The sequence below is a fragment of the Lissotriton vulgaris genome, chromosome 11 (assembly GCF_964263255.1).
Source record: "Lissotriton vulgaris chromosome 11, aLisVul1.2, whole genome shotgun sequence".
In the NCBI taxonomy this organism is placed as follows: domain Eukaryota; kingdom Metazoa; phylum Chordata; class Amphibia; order Caudata; family Salamandridae; genus Lissotriton; species Lissotriton vulgaris.
In genome coordinates, this window is record NC_141699.1 from 782,741,130 (window position 1) to 782,763,992 (window position 22,863).

General features: G+C 47.6%; 1 protein-coding gene across 2 annotated transcripts in view; it reads right to left on the reverse strand.

Moving 5' to 3' along the window:
- STAG1 (STAG1 cohesin complex component) overlaps positions 1-22,863 on the reverse strand; it is a 1,379,617-nt gene that overhangs the window by 734,691 nt on the left and 622,063 nt on the right. For both annotated transcript variants that reach the window (XM_086943907.1, XM_086943908.1), the window contains exon 7: positions 1,130-1,334. In XM_086943907.1, coding sequence (XP_086800033.1) covers positions 1,130-1,334 — 205 coding nt within the window. The remainder of the gene's footprint in view (positions 1-1,129; positions 1,335-22,863) is intronic.

The following is a 22,863-nucleotide window of genomic DNA, read 5'->3' on the forward strand; positions in this document are numbered from 1 at the left end:
AACAATTTTTCTATGGTCTCATTCTGGTCCCATAAAACCAGGATGGACTCCACCATATTCCAATGAGCACTTTGGACAGTTTCTTGCCGGAGCCTTCAAATGAAAATACATCGGAACACCTAGATATCCATTTATTAGTGTGTTCCTGGTATGGTTAAATGGGATGTGTTGGAGGCAATGGTCCTACACCCTTCGTGGACTCAATGTAGGATGTAGGACCATTCTCCAACACACCCCTTTTTCACATCTCTTTAAACGATACCAGGAACACCACTAATAAAGGAAAACCTAAATGTTATGAGGTATTTTTATCTGAAGACCCAACCCAGTAAGAAAACTATCAAACGTGCCCACTGAAATATGGTCGAGCCAATCCTGATTTTTAAGGACCAGGAGGAGACCCAGTAATGAAGCATGCCACTAAGAGTGGGTGAGGGTCTAACAAAAACCAATCTCATCCATCCTATATAGTAAAACCTACCTATTAAAGGTTCTTTTGGTTAGTTTATAGGATACGTTTTGGTGTATAGATATTTCACTCTGGAGAACATATCCTATCTTTTTCCTCTCTTCCCGTCCCTAGCACTAGGTGACCTGGAAGTCACTATATACAAGACTGTTTAAGGCTACTACCTTCAACTCCATATCCAAGTATCTTAAATATATATAAATATCATCATAATACATAAGTATGGAGTTTAAGTAAAATAAATCTACACCTACAAATACATACTTACAATCACAAAATTCTGGTAGTCAATATTTTAGCTGCAATGGTTTTGCAGCATTATATTTTGCAAATGATTTTCTGGTAGACCACCCCTGCACTCATTGTGTACAGTCATTCTTTGTAGCATACCAATCAAAATGTTACCAATGCTATTTGAAATGTTAGTAATGTAGCCATCTCAACCAAAACTATAAGCCAAATATAGTTTTCATGGGAATTCAAATGGTCATTGAGCTTTGGGAGGTTAACGACTATGATGAGTTAAAATGGCTTAATAAGTAACTGAGATACAATTTGACAATCATTAGGAGACTGGCTTCTTACAAGCATGTGGCATGCATGGTGGTTACAAAACAGGAACTACACCTGGAATTGCAAGCAGAAAGAATAGCTACTCACCTGCAAGCGTACTAGTGTGCCTGAAAGCTCTGACCTGGGAATCTGACAGACCAGTTAATAACGAAATCACTGTATCCATCATATATTCATCATAAATAATACTGTATTGACACTGTCGGATCAGAACGCCAATGAATTCACAAAAATTAGACCGGAACTTTTTCCACTGAGGGCCGGGCATGGTAAGGGGGTAATCACCACTGTCCTAAAAGCAAAAAACATCAGTTAAGATCATGAGACACAAATTTTTAATACACACGACAAGTTTAATACACTGAATATTAGTTGCATACTCTTCATTGTTATTTATGATCGATTCTCAGCCTCTATGGCCCATGCCAGCAGAATCATTTGCAAAGGTACATCTATTTTCAGATGGGCAGGACTAATTACTTCTTATGAATCAGATATTAATTCGCTCTATGTATGATATTAAATGAAATCAAAATGTAAGCTGACTGAACTTGAACTTCAAGAAAACAACAGAGAAAAAAAAAGTATTTCAAAACTGTAGAAAGAACGAAATTAAACGAAACAAGCAGACTGGTTTAAGGGAATGAAGGCAGACGTGAACAGAAACAGTTACCAAAAAAAGACTTTGCACAAAATAATTCTTACAAAAGCACATTTCTCCTTCAAGGGAGGTCCCACTGATAATTTTATCACTGAAGAGCCAGCCTGTGTACGGGATCCCAACGCACTTCTTTCACTCAATCCATATTTAGTGATATCTAGTGATCCCGATCCATCTCTACCTCCCTTTATCTCTACATCTATTTATCTCTTCATTTCTCTATACGACTATATCTAAATTCATCCACCCACCCACAACTATCCATCCATCGGTCCATCCACCCCGTATCGGTCCATCCATCCATCCATCCATCCATCGGTCCATCCACCCCGTATCGATCCATCCATCCATCCATCCACCCCGTATCGATCCATCCATCCATCCGTCGGTCCATCCACCCCGTATCGATCCATCGATTGATTGATCCATCCGTCGGTCCATCCACCCCATATCGATTGATTGATCCATCCGTCGGTCCATCCACCCCATATCGATTGATTGATCCATCCGTCGGTCCATCCACCCCGTATCGATCCATCCATCCATCCGTCGGTTCATCCACCCCGTATCGATCCATCCATCCATCCATCAGTCTATCCACCCCGTATCGATCCATCCATCCATCCATCAGTCTATCCACCCCGTATCGATCCATCCATCCATCCATCAGTCTATCCACCCCGTATCGATCCATCCATCCATCCATCAGTCTATCCACCCCGTATCGATCGATCCATCAGTCTATCCACCCCGTATCGATCCATCCATCCACATCCAGCCATCCATCCATCCATCCATCCCTCCCTCCCTCCATCCATCCCTCCACATCCAGCCATCCATCTATCCCTCCACATCCATCCATCCATCCATCCCTCCACATCCATCCATCCATCCATCCCTCCACATCCATCCATCCATCCATCCCTCCACATCCATCCATCCATCCATCCCTCCACATCCATCCATCCATCCATCCCTCCACATCCATCCATCCATCCATCCATCCATCCCTCCACATCCATCCATCCATCCATCCATCCCTCCACATCCATCCATCCATCCCTCCACATCCATCCATCCATCCATCCACATATCCATCCATCCATCCACATATCCATCCATCCATCCATCCACATATCCACATATCCATCCATCCACATATCCACATATCCATCCATCCACATATATCCACATATATCCATCCATCCATCCATCCATCCACATATATCCATCCATCCATCCATCCATCCACATATATCCATCCATCCATCCACATATATCCATCCATCCATCCATCCACATATATCCATCCATCCATCCATCCATCCACATATATCCATCCATCCATCCATCCATCCACATATATCCATCCATCCATCCATCCATCCACATATATCCATCCATCCATCCATCCACATATATCCATCCATCCATCCATCCACATATATCCATCCATCCATCCATCCATCCACATATATCCATCCATCCATCCATCCATCCACATATATCCATCCATCCATCCATCCATCCACATATATCCATCCATCCATCCATCCACATATCCATCCATCCATCCACATATCCATCCATCCATCCATCCACATATCCATCCATCCACATATCCATCCATCCACATATCCATCCATCCACATATCCATCCATCCACATATCCATCCATCCACATATCCATCCATCCACATATCCATCCATCCACATATCCATCCATCCACATATCCATCCATCCACATATCCATCCATCCACATATCCATCCATCCACATATCCATCCATCCACATATCCATCCATCCATCCACATATCCATCCATCCATCCACATATCCATCCATCCATCCACATATCCATCCATCCATCCACATATCCATCCATCCATCCATCCACATATCCATCCATCCATCCATCCACATATCCATCCATCCATCCATCCACATATCCATCCATCCACATATCCATCCATCCATCCATCCATCCACATATCCATCCATCCATCCATCCATCCATCCATCCACATATCCATCCATCCATCCACATATCCATCCATCCATCCATCCACATATCCATCCATCCATCCATCCACATATCCATCCATCCATCCATCCACATATCCATCCATCCATCCATCCACATATCCATCCATCCATCCATCCACATATCCATCCATCCATCCATCCACATATCCATCCATCCATCCATCCATCCACATATCCATCCATCCACATATCCATCCATCCACATATCCATCCATCCACATATCCATCCATCCACATATCCATCCATCCACATATCCATCCATCCACATATCCATCCATCCACATATCCATCCATCCACATATCCATCCATCCACATATCCATCCATCCACATATCCATCCATCCACATATCCATCCATCCACATATCCATCCATCCACATATCCATCCATCCACATATCCATCCATCCACATATCCATCCATCCACATATCCATCCATCCACATATCCATCCATCCACATATCCATCCATCCACATATCCATCCATCCACATATCCATCCATCCACATATCCATCCATCCACATATCCATCCATCCACATATCCATCCATCCACATATCCATCCATCCACATATCCATCCATCCACATATCCATCCATCCACATATCCATCCATCCACATATCCATCCATCCACATATCCATCCATCCACATATCCATCCATCCACATATCCATCCATCCACATATCCATCCATCCATCCACATATCCATCCATCCATCCACATATCCATCCATCCATCCACATATCCATCCATCCATCCACATATCTATCCATCCATCCACATATCTATCCATCCATCCACATATCTATCCATCCATCCACATATCTATCCATCCATCCACATATCTATCCATCCATCCACATATCCATCCATCCACATATCCATCCATCCACATATCCATCCATCCACATATCCATCCATCCACATATCCATCCATCCACATATCCATCCATCCACATATCCATCCATCCACATATCCATCCATCCACATATCCATCCATCCACATATCCATCCATCCATCCACATATCCATCCATCCATCCATCCACATATCCATCCATCCATCCATCCACATATCCATCCATCCATCCACATATCCATCCATCCATCCACATATCCATCCATCCATCCACATATCCATCCATCCATCCACATATCCATCCATCCATCCACATATCCATCCATCCATCCACATATCCATCCATCCATCCACATATCCATCCACATATCCATCCATCCATCCACATATCCATCCATCCATCCACATATCCATCCATCCACCCACATATCCATCCATCCATCCACATATCCATCCATCCATCCACATATCCATCCATCCATCCACATATCCATCCATCCATCCACATATCCATCCATCCATCCACATATCCATCCATCCATCCACATATCCATCCACATATCCATCCACATATCCATCCACATATCCATCCACATATCCATCCACATATCCATCCACATATCCATCCACATATCCATCCACATATCCATCCACATATCCATCCACATATCCATCCACATATCCATCCACATATCCATCCACATATCCATCCACATATCCATCCACATATCCATCCATCCATCCACATCCATCCACATCCATCCACATCCATCCACATCCATCCACATCCATCCACATCCATCCACATCCATCCATCCACATCCATCCACATCCATCCACATCCATCCACATCCATCCACATCCATCCACATCCATCCATCCACATCCATCCACATCCATCCACATCCATCCACATCCATCCACATCCATCCATCCACATCCATCCACATCCATCCACATCCATCCACATCCATCCATCCACATCCATCCACATCCATCCACATCCATCCACATCCATCCACATCCATCCATCCACATCCACATCCATCCACATCCATCCATCCATCCACATCCACATCCATCCACATCCATCCACATCCATCCATCCACATCCACATCCATCCACATCCATCCACATCCATCCATCCACATCCATCCACATCCATCCACATCCATCCACATCCATCCACATCCATCCATCCACATCCATCCATCCACATCCACATCCATCCACATCCATCCACATCCATCCATCCACATCCACATCCATCCACATCCATCCATCCACATCCACATCCATCCACATCCATCCACATCCATCCATCCACATCCATCCACATCCATCCACATCCACATCCATCCACATCCATCCACATCCATCCACATCCATCCACATCCATCCACATCCATCCATCCACATCCATCCACATCCATCCACATCCATCCACATCCATCCATCCACATCCACATCCATCCACATCCATCCACATCCATCCACATCCATCCACATCCATCCATCCACATCCATCCACATCCATCCACATCCATCCACATCCATCCATCCACATCCACATCCATCCACATCCATCCATCCATCCACATCCACATCCATCCACATTCATCCACATCCATCCACATCCATCCATCCACATCCACATCCATCCATCCACATCCACATCCATCCACATCCATCCACATCCATCCATCCACATCCACATCCATCCACATCCATCCATCCACATCCACATCCATCCACATCCATCCACATCCATCCACATCCATCCACATCCATCCATCCACATCCATCCATCCACATCCACATCCATCCACATCCATCCACATCCATCCATCCACATCCACATCCATATCCACATCCATCCATCCACATCCACATCCATATCCACCCATCCACATCCATCCACATCCATCCACATCCATCCACCCACATCCATCCACATCCATCCATCCACATCCATCCATCCATCCATCCATCCACATCCATCCATCCACATCCATCCACATCCATCCATCCACATCCATCCATCCACATCCATCCATATCCATATCCATCCATCCATATCCATATCCATCCATCCATATCCATCCATCCATATCCATCCACATCCATCCATCCATATCCATCCACATCCATCCATCCACATCCATCCATCCATCCATCCATCCATCCATCCATCCATCCATCCATCCATCCACATCCACCCACATCCACCCACATCCATCCATCCATCCACCCACATCCACCCACATCCACCCACATCCATATCCACCCCACATCCATCCACATCCATCCACATCCATCCACATCCATCCACATCCATCCATCCATCCATCCATCCATCCATCCATCCATCCATCCATCCATCCATCCATCCATCCATCCATCCACATCCATCCATCCATCCACATCCATCCATCCATCCATCCATCCATCCATCCATCCACATCCATCCACATCCATCCATCCACATCCATCCATCCACATCCATCCATCCATCCATCCATCCATCCACATCCATCCATCCACATCCATCCACATCCATCCATCCATCCACATCCATCCATCCATCCATCCATCCATCCACATCCATCCATCCACATCCATCCATCCATCCACATCCATCCACATCCATCCATCCATCCATCCATCCATCCACATCCATCCATCCATCCATCCATCCATCCATCCATCCATCCATCCACATCCATCCATCCATCCACATCCATCCATCCATCCATCCACATCCATCCATCCATCCACATCCATCCATCCATCCATCCATCCATCCATCCATCCACATCCATCCATCCATCCATCCATCCACATCCACCCACATCCATCCACATCCATCCACATCCATCCACATCCATCCACATCCATATCCACATCCATATCCATATCCATCCATCCACATCCATCCATCCACATCCATCCATCCACATCCATCCATCCACATCCATCCATCCACATCCATCCACATCCATCCATCCACATCCATCCACATCCATCCACATCCATCCACAGCCATCCACAGCCATCCACATCCACATCTTATGCTGACGACACTCAATTATGTCATTGTATAAAGATTCTGTTGGTTCCAAGATCAACTTTAAAAACTGTTAAACCAAAGTTATTCGGTGGATGCACACTAACCATCTAAATGGCAACTAAGATAAAACAGAGCATGCTTTTCAGGAAGTCCAAAGCCTTCAACCCGGCCCTATGGTGACCCAATAATACCCCCACCACCTCCTTCGGTTGAGGTCGTTAAGAACCTTGGTGTAAAATGGGACACCCCTCTGTCTCCACAAGCTATGGTAGTAGCAAGAATGCGTTTCAGCCTTAAAGCTTAAAACTTTTTGGGAGGAAAACCTCCTACTATTGGCCAGAAAAACTATAGCTTTTGCCGTTATAACATCTACATTGGACTATTACAATAGTCTTGTGACTTCGAAATGTGGCTAGGTTAGACTTCACGTAATGCCATTGCCATAACCAAGATACCAATAACGTCTAACGGGTGCTCAAGGGAACAGCTGGAAAACGGCCACCCACGTATCCAAATGTCCTCTGTGGACAGAGGGTCACAAAGGACAAATTGCAAAATTAGATCATGTTCTCGAGCAAGAAACAATGTTATCACGTCAAATGATCAATCCAAGAAAGTATCAATCCAAATCTTGTGTTTTAGTATTTTTCTTTATTTTCTCATCCTGTTCAAAAGCTAACGATCTTTTACAGATAGTTCAGGTCAACAAATCGGCTTAGCTGGTGTAGCCAAGATGTAGCCAACACGTGTTTTGTCTTGGTTATATCGTCCATCGACTTCCTCAGGGCGGTTGTTAGTTTTGGTACAGGTCCGCCAGAGTCCGGGCTAAGCTTGTAAATAATCCCATTCAGCATGGGTCTCAGTGTTACTCGTGTTCCAAGTAGTATAGTAAAGTGTATAAATAGGAAACGTGTTCGGAGAGTACACCAGTCAGGATGAAAAACCGGCTTGGACTGATCATTTGACATAACATTGTTTCTTGCTCTGGAACAGGATCCAATATGTCTGTATGCTGGTTCTTCAAAACAAGCCCTGCAAAAACTCAAGGTGATGCAACATTCTGCAGCTAGACGGATACTCAATCTCCCTTGCCGCTCCTCAGCATCAGGAGCCTTGAAAGTACTACACTGGGTTCCAGTTCATAAAAGGGTTCTTTTTGAAATTATTTTATTCATTTTTGGAGCCTTAAAAGGACTGGGGCCCAAATATTTAATTTCCAGAGTTACCCATCACATGACAACACAGCCTCATGTCCTCGCAAGCCAAATTGCTCAAATCCCTAAGGTACAAACTTAAAACTCGAAGACGAACATCCTTTACATTTTTGGGCACAAGGGTATGAAACTAGTTCCCAAGGGAGTTAAGATTTATTGAATCAGAAAGGATTTTCAAATGGCAGCTTAAGACATGAGTCTTTGGCATCTCTTATGCTTTGTGCTAGTCACTCATTCTCTGATGCATTGTTCCCCTAAGATTAAAAGTGTATGCAGCCTTATTCATACCTTTTAGCGTCAGTATGCTCTTTTGGGAGTGACTGTGTTCTAGGAATACAATATTCAATTCAAAGTTGTATTTTTAATCATTATTAACCTTACAATGTACAATGTACAATGTACACATTTGTTCATAAAATTAAACGAATATGCTACTTACCAGTATGCATCTGTTCTTGGCATGTAGGGCTGCTGACATTCATATCTGTGCATAGATCGCAGTCTAGTGTTGGGTCCGGATGATTGCACATTGTTGTCCTGGTAGAGTCTTCGAAGTATCACGAGATAGGTGGCTCCTCCCCTGGACTACAGTGCGCATGGGCATCCTCTCCATCCTCAGATTGTTTTTTGCCATTGTGGCAGAGATGGAGTGTAGTACAGTAAGTGATGACCATGCTAAGAGTAATTCTGAGTGCTGCAGCCGCTACAGGCGCCGGGAAGGAGGGCAGGCGATATGAATGTCAGCAGCCCTACATGCCAAGAACAGATGCATACTGGTAAGTAGCATATTCGGTTCGAGGCATGTGGGCTGCTGAATTCATATCTGTGCATAGAATATATAGGAGTTCCTCTATTAGCGGCGGCTGCCCGTGCCAGCTGCAGCAGTCTGAAAAAGTGTTTTTAGAACAGCCTGCCCTACAGCTGCCTGCTGTTTGGAGTGCACATCTACGCAGTAGTGTTTTGTAAATGTGTGTATGGTAGACCATGTGGCTGCTCTTCAGATTTCCTCTAAAGGAATGTTTCCAAAGAAAGCCATGGATGCCCCCAACTTTCGTGTTGAGTGGGCTCTTGGGGGAACCGTTAATGTGCGCTTAGCCTTTTGATAGCAAATTTGTATGCACTTAACAATCCACCTGGCTATACCTGCTTTTGAAATGGGGTTGCCTTTTTGCTGTGGTGAAAAGGCAGCAAACAGTTGTTTTGTCTTCCTAAAATCTTTTGTCCTATCTATGTAGTACATTAGGGCTCTCTTGACGTCTAGTGTGTGGAGCATTCTCTCTGCCACTGAATCTGGATTCTGGAAGAACACTGGCAGTTCTATAGTCTGATTCATATGGAACTGTGAAACCACTTTAGGCAGAAACTTAGGGTTAGTGCGTAGTACCACCCTGTTGGAGTGAATCTGTATGAATGGCTCCTGGATAGTAAGTGCCTTAAGTTCACTAACTCGTCGTAGCGATGTGATTGCTATTAGGAAAGCCACTTTCCACGTCAAGAATTTTATCTCGCATGAGTGTAGAGGCTCAAAAGGTGGTTCCATCAGTCTGGTAAGGACCACATTCAGGTTCCATACAGGTGCTGGTGGGTGTCGGGGAGGAATAACTTGTTTGAGTCCCTCCAGAAAAGCTTTGATGGCAGGCACTCTGAAAAGTGAGAGATGCTGCCTGTTTTGGAGATAAGCTGCTATTGCGGCTAAATGTATACGAATGGAAGCATAGGCCAGATTGCATTTGTATAGATGTAACAGATAACAGATGATGTGAGCAGATGCATCTAGCGGATTAATGCTTGTTGGCACAATACATGACAAACCGCTTCCATTTCGCCGCATAACATGCTCTAGCGGTGGTCTTTCTTGCCTCCCTTATGATATCCATACAGTCAGGAGGCAGGTTGAGGTAGCCAAATTTTAAGACCTCAGGAGCCAGATCGCCAGGTTGAGCTGTTGCGGATCTGCATGCTGAATGTCGCCATAGCTCTGCGTCAAAAGCCTGGGCGAGAGGTGCAGCCTTTGATGCGGTACCACAGAGAGTTCTTGAAAAGTGGTGTACCATGGTTGGCGTGCCCACGTCGGAGCAACCAGGATGAGATTCATCAAGTGTTGCTTCAGTTTCTGTGCCACTAGCGGTATTAGCTGTCCAGAGGGAATAGTGTACGCAAATATGCCTGACCAGTTCATCCATATCACATTTCCCTGCGACTGTGGGTGTGGGAACCTGGCGGCAAAGAAATGCGTTACTTACCTGTAACTGCAGTTATCCAGTATTAGTGTCTTTCATAGATTCACATGCCTGAATCATTCCCCGTCGTCGAGACGGGAGCCTCCGGTATATAAAAAAGTAATGTCCTAAGACATACATAAAGAGAATAGGTCTAAGGGTCTAACCTTAGTAACCTATCTAGGTCCTTATGCAGGAAGGACCAAATAGAGTAGGCTCCAGGGTCCCACCTTGGTAGCCTATCTGTGTCCTTTTGTAAAAAAGGACCAAAATAAAAGGAACAACCAATCAGCTACTACCTCCCTCTAGAACCTTCCTGTGAGGAGCCTCAGTCTCTCAGATTTTCGTACGCACCAAGTTGGATAGGTGTAAACCTGTAGAGAGGTGAGTCCTTCCAGGGGAGGCGGGAGGGTGCATGTGAATCTATGAAAGACACTAATACTGGATAACTGCAGTTACAGGTAAGTAACGCATTTCTTATCCAGTATTTGGGTGTCTTTCATAGATTCACATGCCTGAATCAGAGTAGCAAGCAATACAATATGCACATTCTGTGATGATACAGAAAGTATATTACTGCAAGTAATGAACATTTGTGACTGTAGGAAAAAGCAACAGCATACAATGTCATGCAGAATCTAGTAACAAAGAAATGTGCATACCAGTCAAGGATGGTGGGAAGTAGGAGGGCTCACCTCACTGGAATAGATGGCGAAGCACTGCTCTGCCCACTGCTGCGTCTTTCGTCAGCTCAGCATCCAAGCAGTAGTGCCTGGTGAAGGTATGCGGGGACTTCCAGGTCGCCGCTCTACAGATGTCCAGGAGTGGCACTCCAGCAAACAGTGCCGCAGACGTAGACATGGCTCTGGTGGAGTGGGCTTTGGCCCGTGAGTCCAGAGGTCGCCCTGCCTTCTCGTGGCAGAGAGCTATAGCTGAAGAGATCCATCTTGATATACTTTGTTTAGTTAAGGGCATGCCCTTCCTAGGTCTGCTGAATGCGACAAAGAGTTGGGATGACTTCCTGAATTGTCTCGTCCTATCAAGATAGAATTTTAGGCATCTCTGAAGGTCTAAAGAGTGCAGTGATCTCTCAGCCGGAGTAGATGGGTTCGGAAAGAATGATTTAAGAACCACGGGCTCATTAAGATGGAAGTCCGAAGGGACTTTGGGTATGAATCGTGGGTTGGTACGCAGGATGACTCTGTCCTCTTTGAATTGTAGGAATGGGTCCTGGATGGATAGGGCCTGCAATTCGCCTACTCTTCTGGCCGAGGTCAGTGCAAGTAGGAGGGCTGTCTTCCACGACAGGAATTTGATGTCCGACTTGTGGATAGGCTCGAAGGGATGCCTCATCAACTGGTGAAGAACTATGTTGAGTTGCCACGTTGGAGGGACAGGTTTTGGTCTAGGGAAGGACCTAAAGAGGCCTTTTAGAAATTGTTTAATGAGTCTGTCCGCCCACAGAGAGGGGCCCCTAGAAGTTCGAGTGAACCTAGAAATTGCTGCCAAGTGGACCTTGATGGACGCATGGGCTAGGCCTGAGTGCACCAGGTGTAGAAGGTATGGCAGGAGTTGTTGGGGAGTGACCTGGAAGGGATGTAGACCTTCCTTTTCACACCAGACGCAGAAGCGTTTCCACTTGAGAGTATAAGTCTTTTTTGTGCTGTCAGCTCTGGCGTTGGACAGGACACCTTTGCACTCTTGTGGTATGTTTAGATGGCTGAACTCACGGTAGTCAGGAGCCAGGCTGACAATTTCAGAGGGCCCAGGTTCGGGTGGAGAACCTGCCCGTGAGACATCGTGAGTAGGGTTGGGTGGCTGTGAAGGCGAAGAGGCGGATGGACTGATAGGCGATGGAGCTCCGTGTACCAGTGCTGCCTCGGCCAGGATGGGGCGATGAGGATTAGGGTGCAGGGCTCGATTTCATTTTCCTGATCACCCTGGGTATCAGTGGGAATGGCGGAAAGGCGTAAGCAAACACGTTCTGCCAAGCTATGGAAAATGCATTCCCTAGTGTTCCTGGTTGGGGAAGCCTGCTTGCGAAGTTTGGGCATCTGGCGTTCTCCCTGGTGGCGAAGAGGTCTATTTGTGGTGTCCCCCACTTCGTGAAGATGTAGTCCAATGCACTCTCGTCTAACTCCCATTCGTGGGATAGGGACTGTTCTCTGCTGAGGGCGTCCGCCAGGACGTTGTCCTTGCCTGGAACGTATTCGGCTTTGAGGGTGATGCCATGTTGTAGAAGCCAGTTCCAGACCCTCTGAGATTCTCGAGAGAGAGAGAGCGAGCGCGTCCCTCCCTGTTTGTTCAGGTAGTGCATAGTCGTGGTGTTGTCCGTCCTGACTAGCACTGGGGAGTTTCTGATGCGCGGGAGGAACGACTGGAGCGCCAGGAAGACTGCCCGTAGCTCTAGAATGTTGATGTGGAGCTTGGATTCCTGTGGCGTCCATTTTCCGTTGGTCTGCAGTTCTTGCAGGACTGCACCCCAGCCCTCCAAGGATGCGTCCGTGGTGATGATATGCGGTTGCGCCGGAAGCAGGAACGGCAGTCCTTACGACAGGTGTTTGTCTGATGTCCACCATTGTAGACTGTTGATTATAGGTCGGGTGACTCGTAAGCGGTCCTCGAAGGATCCCGCCGCTTGTGTCTACTGTTTTGACAGTTCTTCCTGTAGGGGGCGCATTTTTAGGCGGCAGTGTGGGATGAGTAGGATACATGACGACATCATGCCGAGGAGCGATTTGAAGAGACGGACGGTCAGAGTCTTTTTGGATGCCACTGACCTGGCCAAGGAGATGAGTTTCGACTTTCTCTCCTGTGATGGAAAGGCCTTCGTGCATTCCGTGTCCAGGGTCGCTCCTAAAAAGGTGATGACTCGGGTTGGTGTCAGGGATGACTTTTCCTTGTTGAGGGTCAGGCCGAGGCGGCGGAAAAGATGCAGACAGGCGCTGGAAGATGCGGCTGCGGCTGCTCTCGACGGAGCCGTTACCAGCCAGTCGTCCAGGTAAGGGAAGACCTGGTGGCCCTGCTGGCGGAGATAGGCTGCGACAGGAGAAAGGCATTTCGTAAAGATCCTTGGAGCAGATTTGAGGCCGAAGGGGAGGACGCGGAATTGGTAGTGTACCCCTGCGACTGCAAACCTTAGGAACTTTCTGTGTCCCTTGAGGATAGGGATGTGGTAATAGGCGTCCTGTAGGTCGAGTGATGTCATGTAGTCGCCTTTTTCCAGGAGTCCCAGGATCTCTTGTAGCGTGACCATCCGGAACGACTGCTTCTTTAGAAACACATTGAGAGCTCTCAAGTCGAGAATTGGTCGCCATTTCTTCCCCTTCTTGTGGATGAGGAAGAAGTGGGAATAGAAGCCCTCCCCCATCTGGGCGTGTGGAACTTTTTCTATTGCGCCCTTCTGGAGCATGGAAGCTAGTTCTTGTAGAAGCAGCCGTAGGTGTCTGTGAGGACGCTTGACAGGTGGAGTCTGAGGAGGGTTTGAGAGGAATTCCAGAGAGTGGCCGAATTGAAGAAGTTGTAGAACCCACCGGTCCGTCGTTATTTGCCGCCAATTTTGAAGGTAAAAAGAAAGTTTTCCTCCGAGTCGCAAGGGAAGCGATGGTGGAGGGGCTGGCCAATTGGTAGAGTCATTGGCGATTGCCTGCTGGTCTCTTCTGTCCTTTTCCTCTGTAGGACGATTTGTTGAAGGAGGACTGACGTCCCGACTGGTGTTGGCGCTGTTGGAATTGCGTCTTACCCTGTGAGTAAGAGTAAGAGGACTTGTTTTGATAAGAGCCTCTATAGGAGGATTGTCCCCTCCCCCTGTTGGCACGAAAGGACTGAGTGCGAGATTGCAGAGTGCCTAGGGCTCTGGCTGTGTCGGTGTCTTTTTTAATTGTAGTGAGGGCTTCGTCAATCTTCTCGCCGAACAGATGATCACCATCATAGGGCATATCTAAGATTTTGGTCTGGACCTCCTGTCTGAAAGAGGTGGCCTTAAGCCAGCCTTGGCGTCTTAGGACAGCGGCGCCTGCCAGCTGTCTGAATCCAGTCATGGCCACGTCAATGGCGCAGTCTATCAGTTCTGAAGCCGATGTTTGGCCCTCGAGGAGGAGCGAGTGTGCCTCCGCTTTAATATCTTCTGGTAGGTCGGCAATGTAGGGCGCGATATCCGCCCAGAGTTGACGGTTGTAACGCCCAAGAAGGGCGATGGAATTGGCAATCTTCACCGTTGTCGCAGAGGTAGTGGAAAAACGTTTCCCAACTGCATCCAACTTCCTGCCTTCTTTATCTGGTGGTGTCGATAAAGGTGATGCAGGGTTACGCGAGTTCTTCTGCGCCGCCTGGGTGACCACAGAGTCCGCCTTGGGGTGACCCGTAAGGCATGCTGGAGCTGACGACGTAGCTCTGTATTTTTTGTCCACTCTGGGTACGATTACCTGCAGGGAGGCTGGAGATTGCATGAGCTGCTTGCCCTGTTTAAGTAGATAATCAATGATCGGGATCGATCTAGTAGTTTTCTTAGTTGGTTCTATAAAGTCATAGAGGAAACATTCAGTTTCCTGAGACTCCATTGACATATGGAACCTTTTGGCAGGCCTTTCCATGAGGTTATGGAAACCTCCAATATCTGCAGGTGGAGACTCGGAGGATTGCGGCTCCGGAGAGGCTGGAGAGTGAGTGACATAGTCCTGGTCTGCATCCACGTCCGTATCATCATCTCGGACTTCCCCTTCTTCATGTTCCCTTTCCTCTTCCTCGGACGAGACAGGGTCTTGAGCAGGGTCCTGTGTCCTAGGAAGAACCAGTGGAGGGGGCTTAGGTCTTGTCCCCTGCGCAGGAACGGTCACAGCTGGCTGCGGGGTTGGTGGAACAGCAGGGGTGGCTTTCTGTGGAAACCGCTGTTTGTAGTCCTGAACGAGAAAGCTCAAGTCTGCAACTAAGGAGGCTGGCAAGCACACCATTGGGGTCACCTGGGTGTGGACTTGGGTAGACACTACTGGAGGAGTCGATTCCTCAACCTCCTGCTCTTCGTCCGTACTCTGGCACTTGACAATCAAGTCTGAGGGGCTAGTGGCCTGGGTAAACATCTCTTCCTCCGGTTCCTGGTCCTGTAAGAGGCAGGATGGCGTCAGCTGTTGGACCTTACTAGGCGAGGTCATCTCCGGAGTGATCTGCCTTTTGGTGATTCTAATGGAGACATGGGATGTCTGAGCGTCCATTGCATGTGACAGGAGCTCGGATTCCTTCCAGGTACCAGCAGCCGTCGATATGGTCTTCGTCGACGGCGCATCCGTCGACGACGCTCTCGTCGACGGTGCCTTAGGTAGCATTTCCGTTGTCGACTGCTTCGTCGTCGGCGCCGTCGTCAACGGAGCGCCCTTCGTCGACGGAGCGCCCCTCGTCGACGGCTTCGTCGACGGTGTGACTTTCGTCGATGGTGTCGTCGTCAACGTCTTCGTCGACGGTGCCGTCGTCGACGTCCTCGGCGACGGTCTTGTCGTCGACGGTGCGGAGGATGAAAGCGGTCGCCCTGCTGACGACGAGTAAGTTAGAGTCGTCGACGAGGAGGACGCCGACGATGCCATCGTCGTCGATACCGTCGTCGATGTAGAGACGGTCTTAAGCGATGAGGTGGTCGCCGATTGCGCCGTCGTCACCGTAAGCAGTGGTTGCTTCCTGGGGACAGGAAGGTCCTTGCTAGATACGGCAGGCTTGCCCTCTGAAGACCTTTTGGACTTCTTAGGAGGGGTTGCTGAGTGGCCTGGCGAGGAAGCCCTAGGCCTCTTCAGGGAAAACTGTGAGGCGCCAGACATGCTCCCACCTTCGGAAATGAGGTCGCCTTCCGGTTTGTCCTTAAGCCTGTTCAGCCAGATTAGAAGTCTCCCTTCCCGGTCTTTCTGGGTCTTGACGGAGAACTTACGGCAAATCCTGCAGTCTATGGTCTTGTGGTGAGGATAGAGGTAATACAGGCATTCCTCATGTTCGTCGTCCATGTGGAGCCTTAGTTTACCACAGGAGGCACAGGGACGGAAAAGTGCTCTCTTCTTGACATCAGCCATAGTAAGAAAGTCGAAAAAACTGTGAAGTTTGAAGAAAATTCGATATTCCTGAGGAGAACTCAGGTGGAGACTCCCTAGCACAACGTGCGGTAGAAAATCTGAGAGACTGAGGCTCCTCACAGGAAGGTTCTAGAGGGAGGTAGTAGCTGATTGGTTGTTCCTTTTATTTTGGTCCTTTTTTACAAAAGGACACAGATAGGCTACCAAGGTGGGACCCTGGAGCCTACTCTATTTGGTCCTTCCTGCATAAGGACCTAGATAGGTTACTAAGGTTAGACCCTTAGACCTATTCTCTTTATGTATGTCTTAGGACATTACTTTTTTATATACCGGAGGCTCCCGTCTCGACGACGGGGAATGATTCAGGCATGTGAATCTATGAAAGACACCCAAATACTGGATAAGCTTTGGCATTTTGCGTTTTCCCTTGTGGCGAACAGGTCTATCTCTGGATGACCCCACTGCTGGAAGTACGGTTGGAGTACTGATGGATGTATCTCCCACTCGTGCATTTGGTGGCTGTGCCTGCTGAGCAGGTCCGCCATCTGATTGTCCTTGCCTGGGAGGTGTTCTGCCATGAGGAAGATGTTTCTCTGAATGGCGCACTTCCACATGCTCTGAGCCAGATGAGACAACTGTGGAGAGTGTGTACCTCCCTGCTTCTGTATGTAGTACATGGCTGTCATGTTGTCCGTCCGGATCAACACTACCTTGTTGCACAAATGTACTTTGAATGCTTTAATTGCCATTTAGATACCCATCAGTTCCAGAAGGTTGATGTGCATCTTCTTCTGCTGTGCTGTCCATAGTCCCTGCACTGTGTAGTGGAGTACATGTGCTCCCCATCCCTGGAGAGATGTGTCCGTTGTCAGTATAATCTGTGGCACAGGCTCTTGGAAAGGTCGCCCCTGCAAAGGTTTTGTGGGTTCCACCAATGCAGAGAGTTGTATGCGTGACCGGTCACCAACACTAGGTCTGTCATTTGTCTGTGAGCCTGATTCCACTGACGTGCCAAGCACTCCTGAAGCGGAAGCATGTGTAGTCTCACGTGCGGGACTATGAAGATGCAGGAGGCCATCGTGCCTATCAACTTCATGAACACTCGTGCTGGAAGCGAGTGTTGTGGTCTGAATTTCCGTATCAGCAATTGCATGCTGTTGATCCTCACTGAATTTGGCTGTGCTTTGGCTGCCAGAGTGTCTATTTTCGCGCCCAAGTACTGCAGTACGTGGGCTTGCTGAAGGTGGGACTTTGGATAATTCAGTGAAAACCCTAGATCGGGAAGAAGGTGAATGGTGTGGGACATGTGGGTGGCACATTGCTGAGCCGACTTTGCTTGGATAAGCCAGTCGTCCAGATAAGGGTAGACGTGAACGTTCTGTCTCCGTAGGGGAGCAGCCACTGTTGCCAGGCACTTGGTAAACACCCTGGGTGTTGTTGTCACTCCGAAAGGGAGGACCTTGAACCTATAATGCTGATCCTGAATGGAAAATCTGAGATATTTTTTGTGTGACAGGTGTAGCGGTATATGAAAATATGCATCCTTGAGATCTAGTGTTGCGAGGAAATCTCCCCGACTGAGTAACGGTAGAACCTGATGTAATGTGAGCATGTGAAAGTGTTCTGATAGGATGTACTGGTTTAGGGGCCTGAGGTCCAGTATGGGTCTGAGGGACCGGTCCCTTTTTTGGATCAAGAAGTATAGCGAGTACACCCCTTTACCTCTTCCACAGGCACGAGCTCTATGGCTCCTTTTTGCAGCATGCTGACAACCTCCTGCTGCAATAACTGTAAATGCTCTGCGGACATAGGACGGTGTCTTGGGGGTATGTTGGGTGGAGTGGATGTTAACTCCAGACAATAACTGTACTGGATAAGCTGCCTCACCCACCTGTCTGTAGTGATGGATTTCCAGACCGGCAGGAACTGTTGTAGTCTGCCCCCGACCGGTGTGGTATGGTCAGGGGGCAGTGACAAGACGTCACTGTTTGTTAGTGGCGGAGGATCGGGAGTTATTGTGTCCACTACCTCTGCCCTTGGTGCTGTTTCCACGATAGCCACCCCTATTGTTCTTGTTGTAGGTGGTTTGCGTGCCTCCTTTACTGTATTGTGTCTGCTGGGACACCTGGCCTCTGGAAGCCCTTCTATTGTTGGAGCGACGAAAAGAACCACCCCTGAACTGTTGTGACTGTAGAGCCCCCATAGACTTTGCAGTCTCTGTGTCCTTTTTAATTTTTTCTAAGGTGGTGTCCACTTCTGGGCCAAATAAGTAATCAGGGTTAGCCGGCTGATTGAGTATCGTGGTTTGTATCTCAGGCTTGAAGCCGGAGATTCTCAGCCAGGCGTGTCTTCGAAACAAAACACTTGTATTAATCGCCCTGGCTGCAGTGTCTGCTGCGTCTAGCGCACACTTAATAGATGCGTTTGATATAAGTTTCCCTTCTTGTATTAGCATCTCTGCTGCCTCCTTATACTCATCTGGCAAGTGTTGTAACAGGGTATCGAGTGTATCATAATGAGCCCTGTCATATCTGGGAGTGCCTGTGTGTTGGAGATTCGCCAGACATTGGCCGCTTGAGCTGTCACCCTCTTTCCTGATGCTTCTAGCACTTTAGATTCTTTGTCAGGGGGAGGAGCATCACCCGTTGTTTCAGAGTTCGCTCTTTTACGAGCATTGGAAACAACCAGAGAGTCCAACAGCAACTGTCCCTTGATATACGTAGGGTCCACAGGTGCTGGTTTGTATTTTTTTTCAATTCTGGGGTTTACTACCCTTGCCCTTGTGGTCTCCTTAAAGAGGTCTTCAGCGTGTTTCAGGACACCTTTTAGCATGAGTAGAGTCTTGACAGTTCTCTCTGAGGTTGAGAAGGTGTCAAACAAAAAGTCCTCTTCAATAGGGTCAGCATGGAGCTGGACATGATGATTTTTTGCTGCTCTCTCAATAAGTGCATTAAACGCAGCCTGGTCTTCTGTAGGTGAGGTTTTACTAGCATAGACATGACTGTCCGGGGCAGTTTGTGGATCCCCTGGGGCAACAGCGTCTGTCCAGGGTTCAGTGTGATCTTCTGGATCAGTGTCTACAGGATAACTGTAATCCTCATTGTCACCATCCCCTACATCCACATCTGAATGTGAGGGTGAAATAGGAGCAGGGTCTTGTCCATATGGTTGTAGAGGTTCAAAAAGAAGGTGACGTAGAAGAATCCCTCTTTTTCTTCAATAGAATTTTATATGACTCCATAGGCTGTTCTGGGGCGATCTTTCGCTTGAAAATGGAAAGTCTACCAGTCTCAGTGTCGATGAATCGCCTCGACTGATCTTCCTGCCGAGGCTGTCGATGCTTGGTGGCCCCTTCCGTAGTCGTAGGCTTTGGCCCCATGGACACCTTTTTGGCCCCTTCGACGCCAGTCTTAGGGGCGAACGCCTTAGGTACCACTGTCGGCGGCAGTGTGAATTTAATCTGTGCCGACGACTTCGGAGGTTTACTGACTGGCTTCGAGGGTGGAGTGGCCTTCGGTCCGACAGCAATAGCCTTCTCTTTAATGCGTTGCAGCGAGTCCGACACCTGCTTTGAAAAAGAGGCAGATGGCTTGGCTGTGTTGACTCAACGGGGTCTTTAGAGCCACTGCTAGTTGTGGACTCAAGGTCTTTACTGCCTTTAGCCTTGTCGAGTCGACGTTTAGGATCGAGAACGTTCTGAGTTTCGAGTCCCTTGTTTGTGTCTACGGCCTTCGGCGCAGACTTCTTCGGGTCGATGTCCTTGACCATTTTCTTCGGTGCCCCGGCCTTTGGCTCGACACCCTTCAGCGACCCCCCGGGACAACACTTTTGTTTCGTCGGTGCCGATAGTTCAGAAGCCTCGATCCGACCAAAGTAATACGTACTTTCGGTTTCGATTTAGTTTCCGGTGCTTTCGGTTTTGTAGACAACGATACTTTTGGTTTCGATGTCGATCGTTCAACCGATGGCTCGTTTGAAACGTCCGTAGCTGGGCCTTTAGGAGAGGCTGTAGAACTATGCGTTTGATCTTGGGTAAGGCCATGTGGCGAACCCTCGACCTGAGCCTTATAGAGTGTTTTAGTCTCGGCCCCCGTTCCAACAGTTGGGCCTAGCTCCTCGCTCGAGCTATCTTTTACGGCCCCAAAAACCTCATCGTCTCCTACCTCGATGACGACGTCTTCATTATCGACCATTTCCACATCTGCGTCGTAACTGAAGTCGATCTCCGATGCAGGATCAGACAGGTTCTCTTGAACTTCCTGCTCGACTCCCTCATCTTCCTCGGCATCGAAGATGTTCACCGGGTCAGGTGCCGTCTGCTGGGCCTCCTTTCACGCAGCGCGTCGAAGGCGAATAGTCTTCTTGGAGCGGAACCGAGATTAAGCCATACAGCCAGCTTCATCGTGATCCGGAGACAGGCACTTGTTGCACACCGGGTGAACATCGATGTGAGGATACTTGGAGTTGCAAACGGGACATCTCTTGAACGGGCTCCGTTCCATAATGGATCGTCGATAAGGCCTCTGGCGTCGACCGGGCCTATAGTGCCGAAAAGCCACGCGGCTCTTCTTGACGTCCGGCTCGAGGATAGAGCTGGAACAAGTACTGGGCACTGATCGCAAAGACAATACCGACGATAACTAAAGGCCTTTTGGCCAAATATAAAGTTTATTATCGATTCCGAACTTGAGTTAACAAATATACATCCGAACCCAATGGCGGGAAAAAACAATCTGAGGATGGAGAGGATGCCCATGCACACTGTAGTAGTCCAGGGGAGGAGCCACCTATGTCCTGATACTTCGAAGACTCTTCCAGGACAACAATGTGCAATCATCCGGACCCAACACTAGGCGGCGATCTCTGCACAGATATGAATTCAGCAGCCCACATGCCTCGAACGCAAAGTTTATGTTGTTGAGTCAGAAATGCTGATGGTTAAAAGAGTTGACAATTCAATACTAATAGATACTGAAAACTGCAGGTGGAGTGCCTAGTTGGAAAAATCTAGAATCTCCTTTATCGAAGCTTCAACATGCAGCAGTGCTTCCAACCTAAATCTGATAAGAATTAGTGTGGCAATAATCAGCGTATATCACCACAGCAAATAATCTGAGGCATACTAAAGCTGAATTTTGACAGTTCAATTCAGCAATTGATGAGTGAACCTTTCAAAGACCCAAAAAGAGGTGCTTCAATCTATTTTATATTCTTGGTCAGCCTGTGGGCAATCAAGATACTGGAATTTTTCACAAGCGCTTTGCAAGTACACTCAAAGAAGAGAACCCTCTAACAATTCGTTGGTTAAAAAATAATGTTCTTACATATCAATGGAATTGATTTACCTATGGGTCTAGACTTAAATTAAACCATAGACTGCAGAAGTAAAATAATATTGCCAGTGATAGGTCAAATGGCGTTTGCAGTACTTCCCTACAACTGTACTTCAGACAAAAGGAAGTAGCCCAATACTATCTTTCAGAGTCACAACAAATTGAGCAGCCTATCCTATATGTCAATATTTAGACTGGAAAGTCTTCCAGGTGGCTGGACTAGGTCTGGCTGAAAAATTGTTACTCCTCTTTGTGGAGCAGGTTCATGCAACCTCCTTTCATGATTGGTACAATGAGACAAAAAAAAAGTAATAAATACATTAGTTAATGCCACTCGTAAAGTTATAGCAAACAGGCTGGAAAAAAAC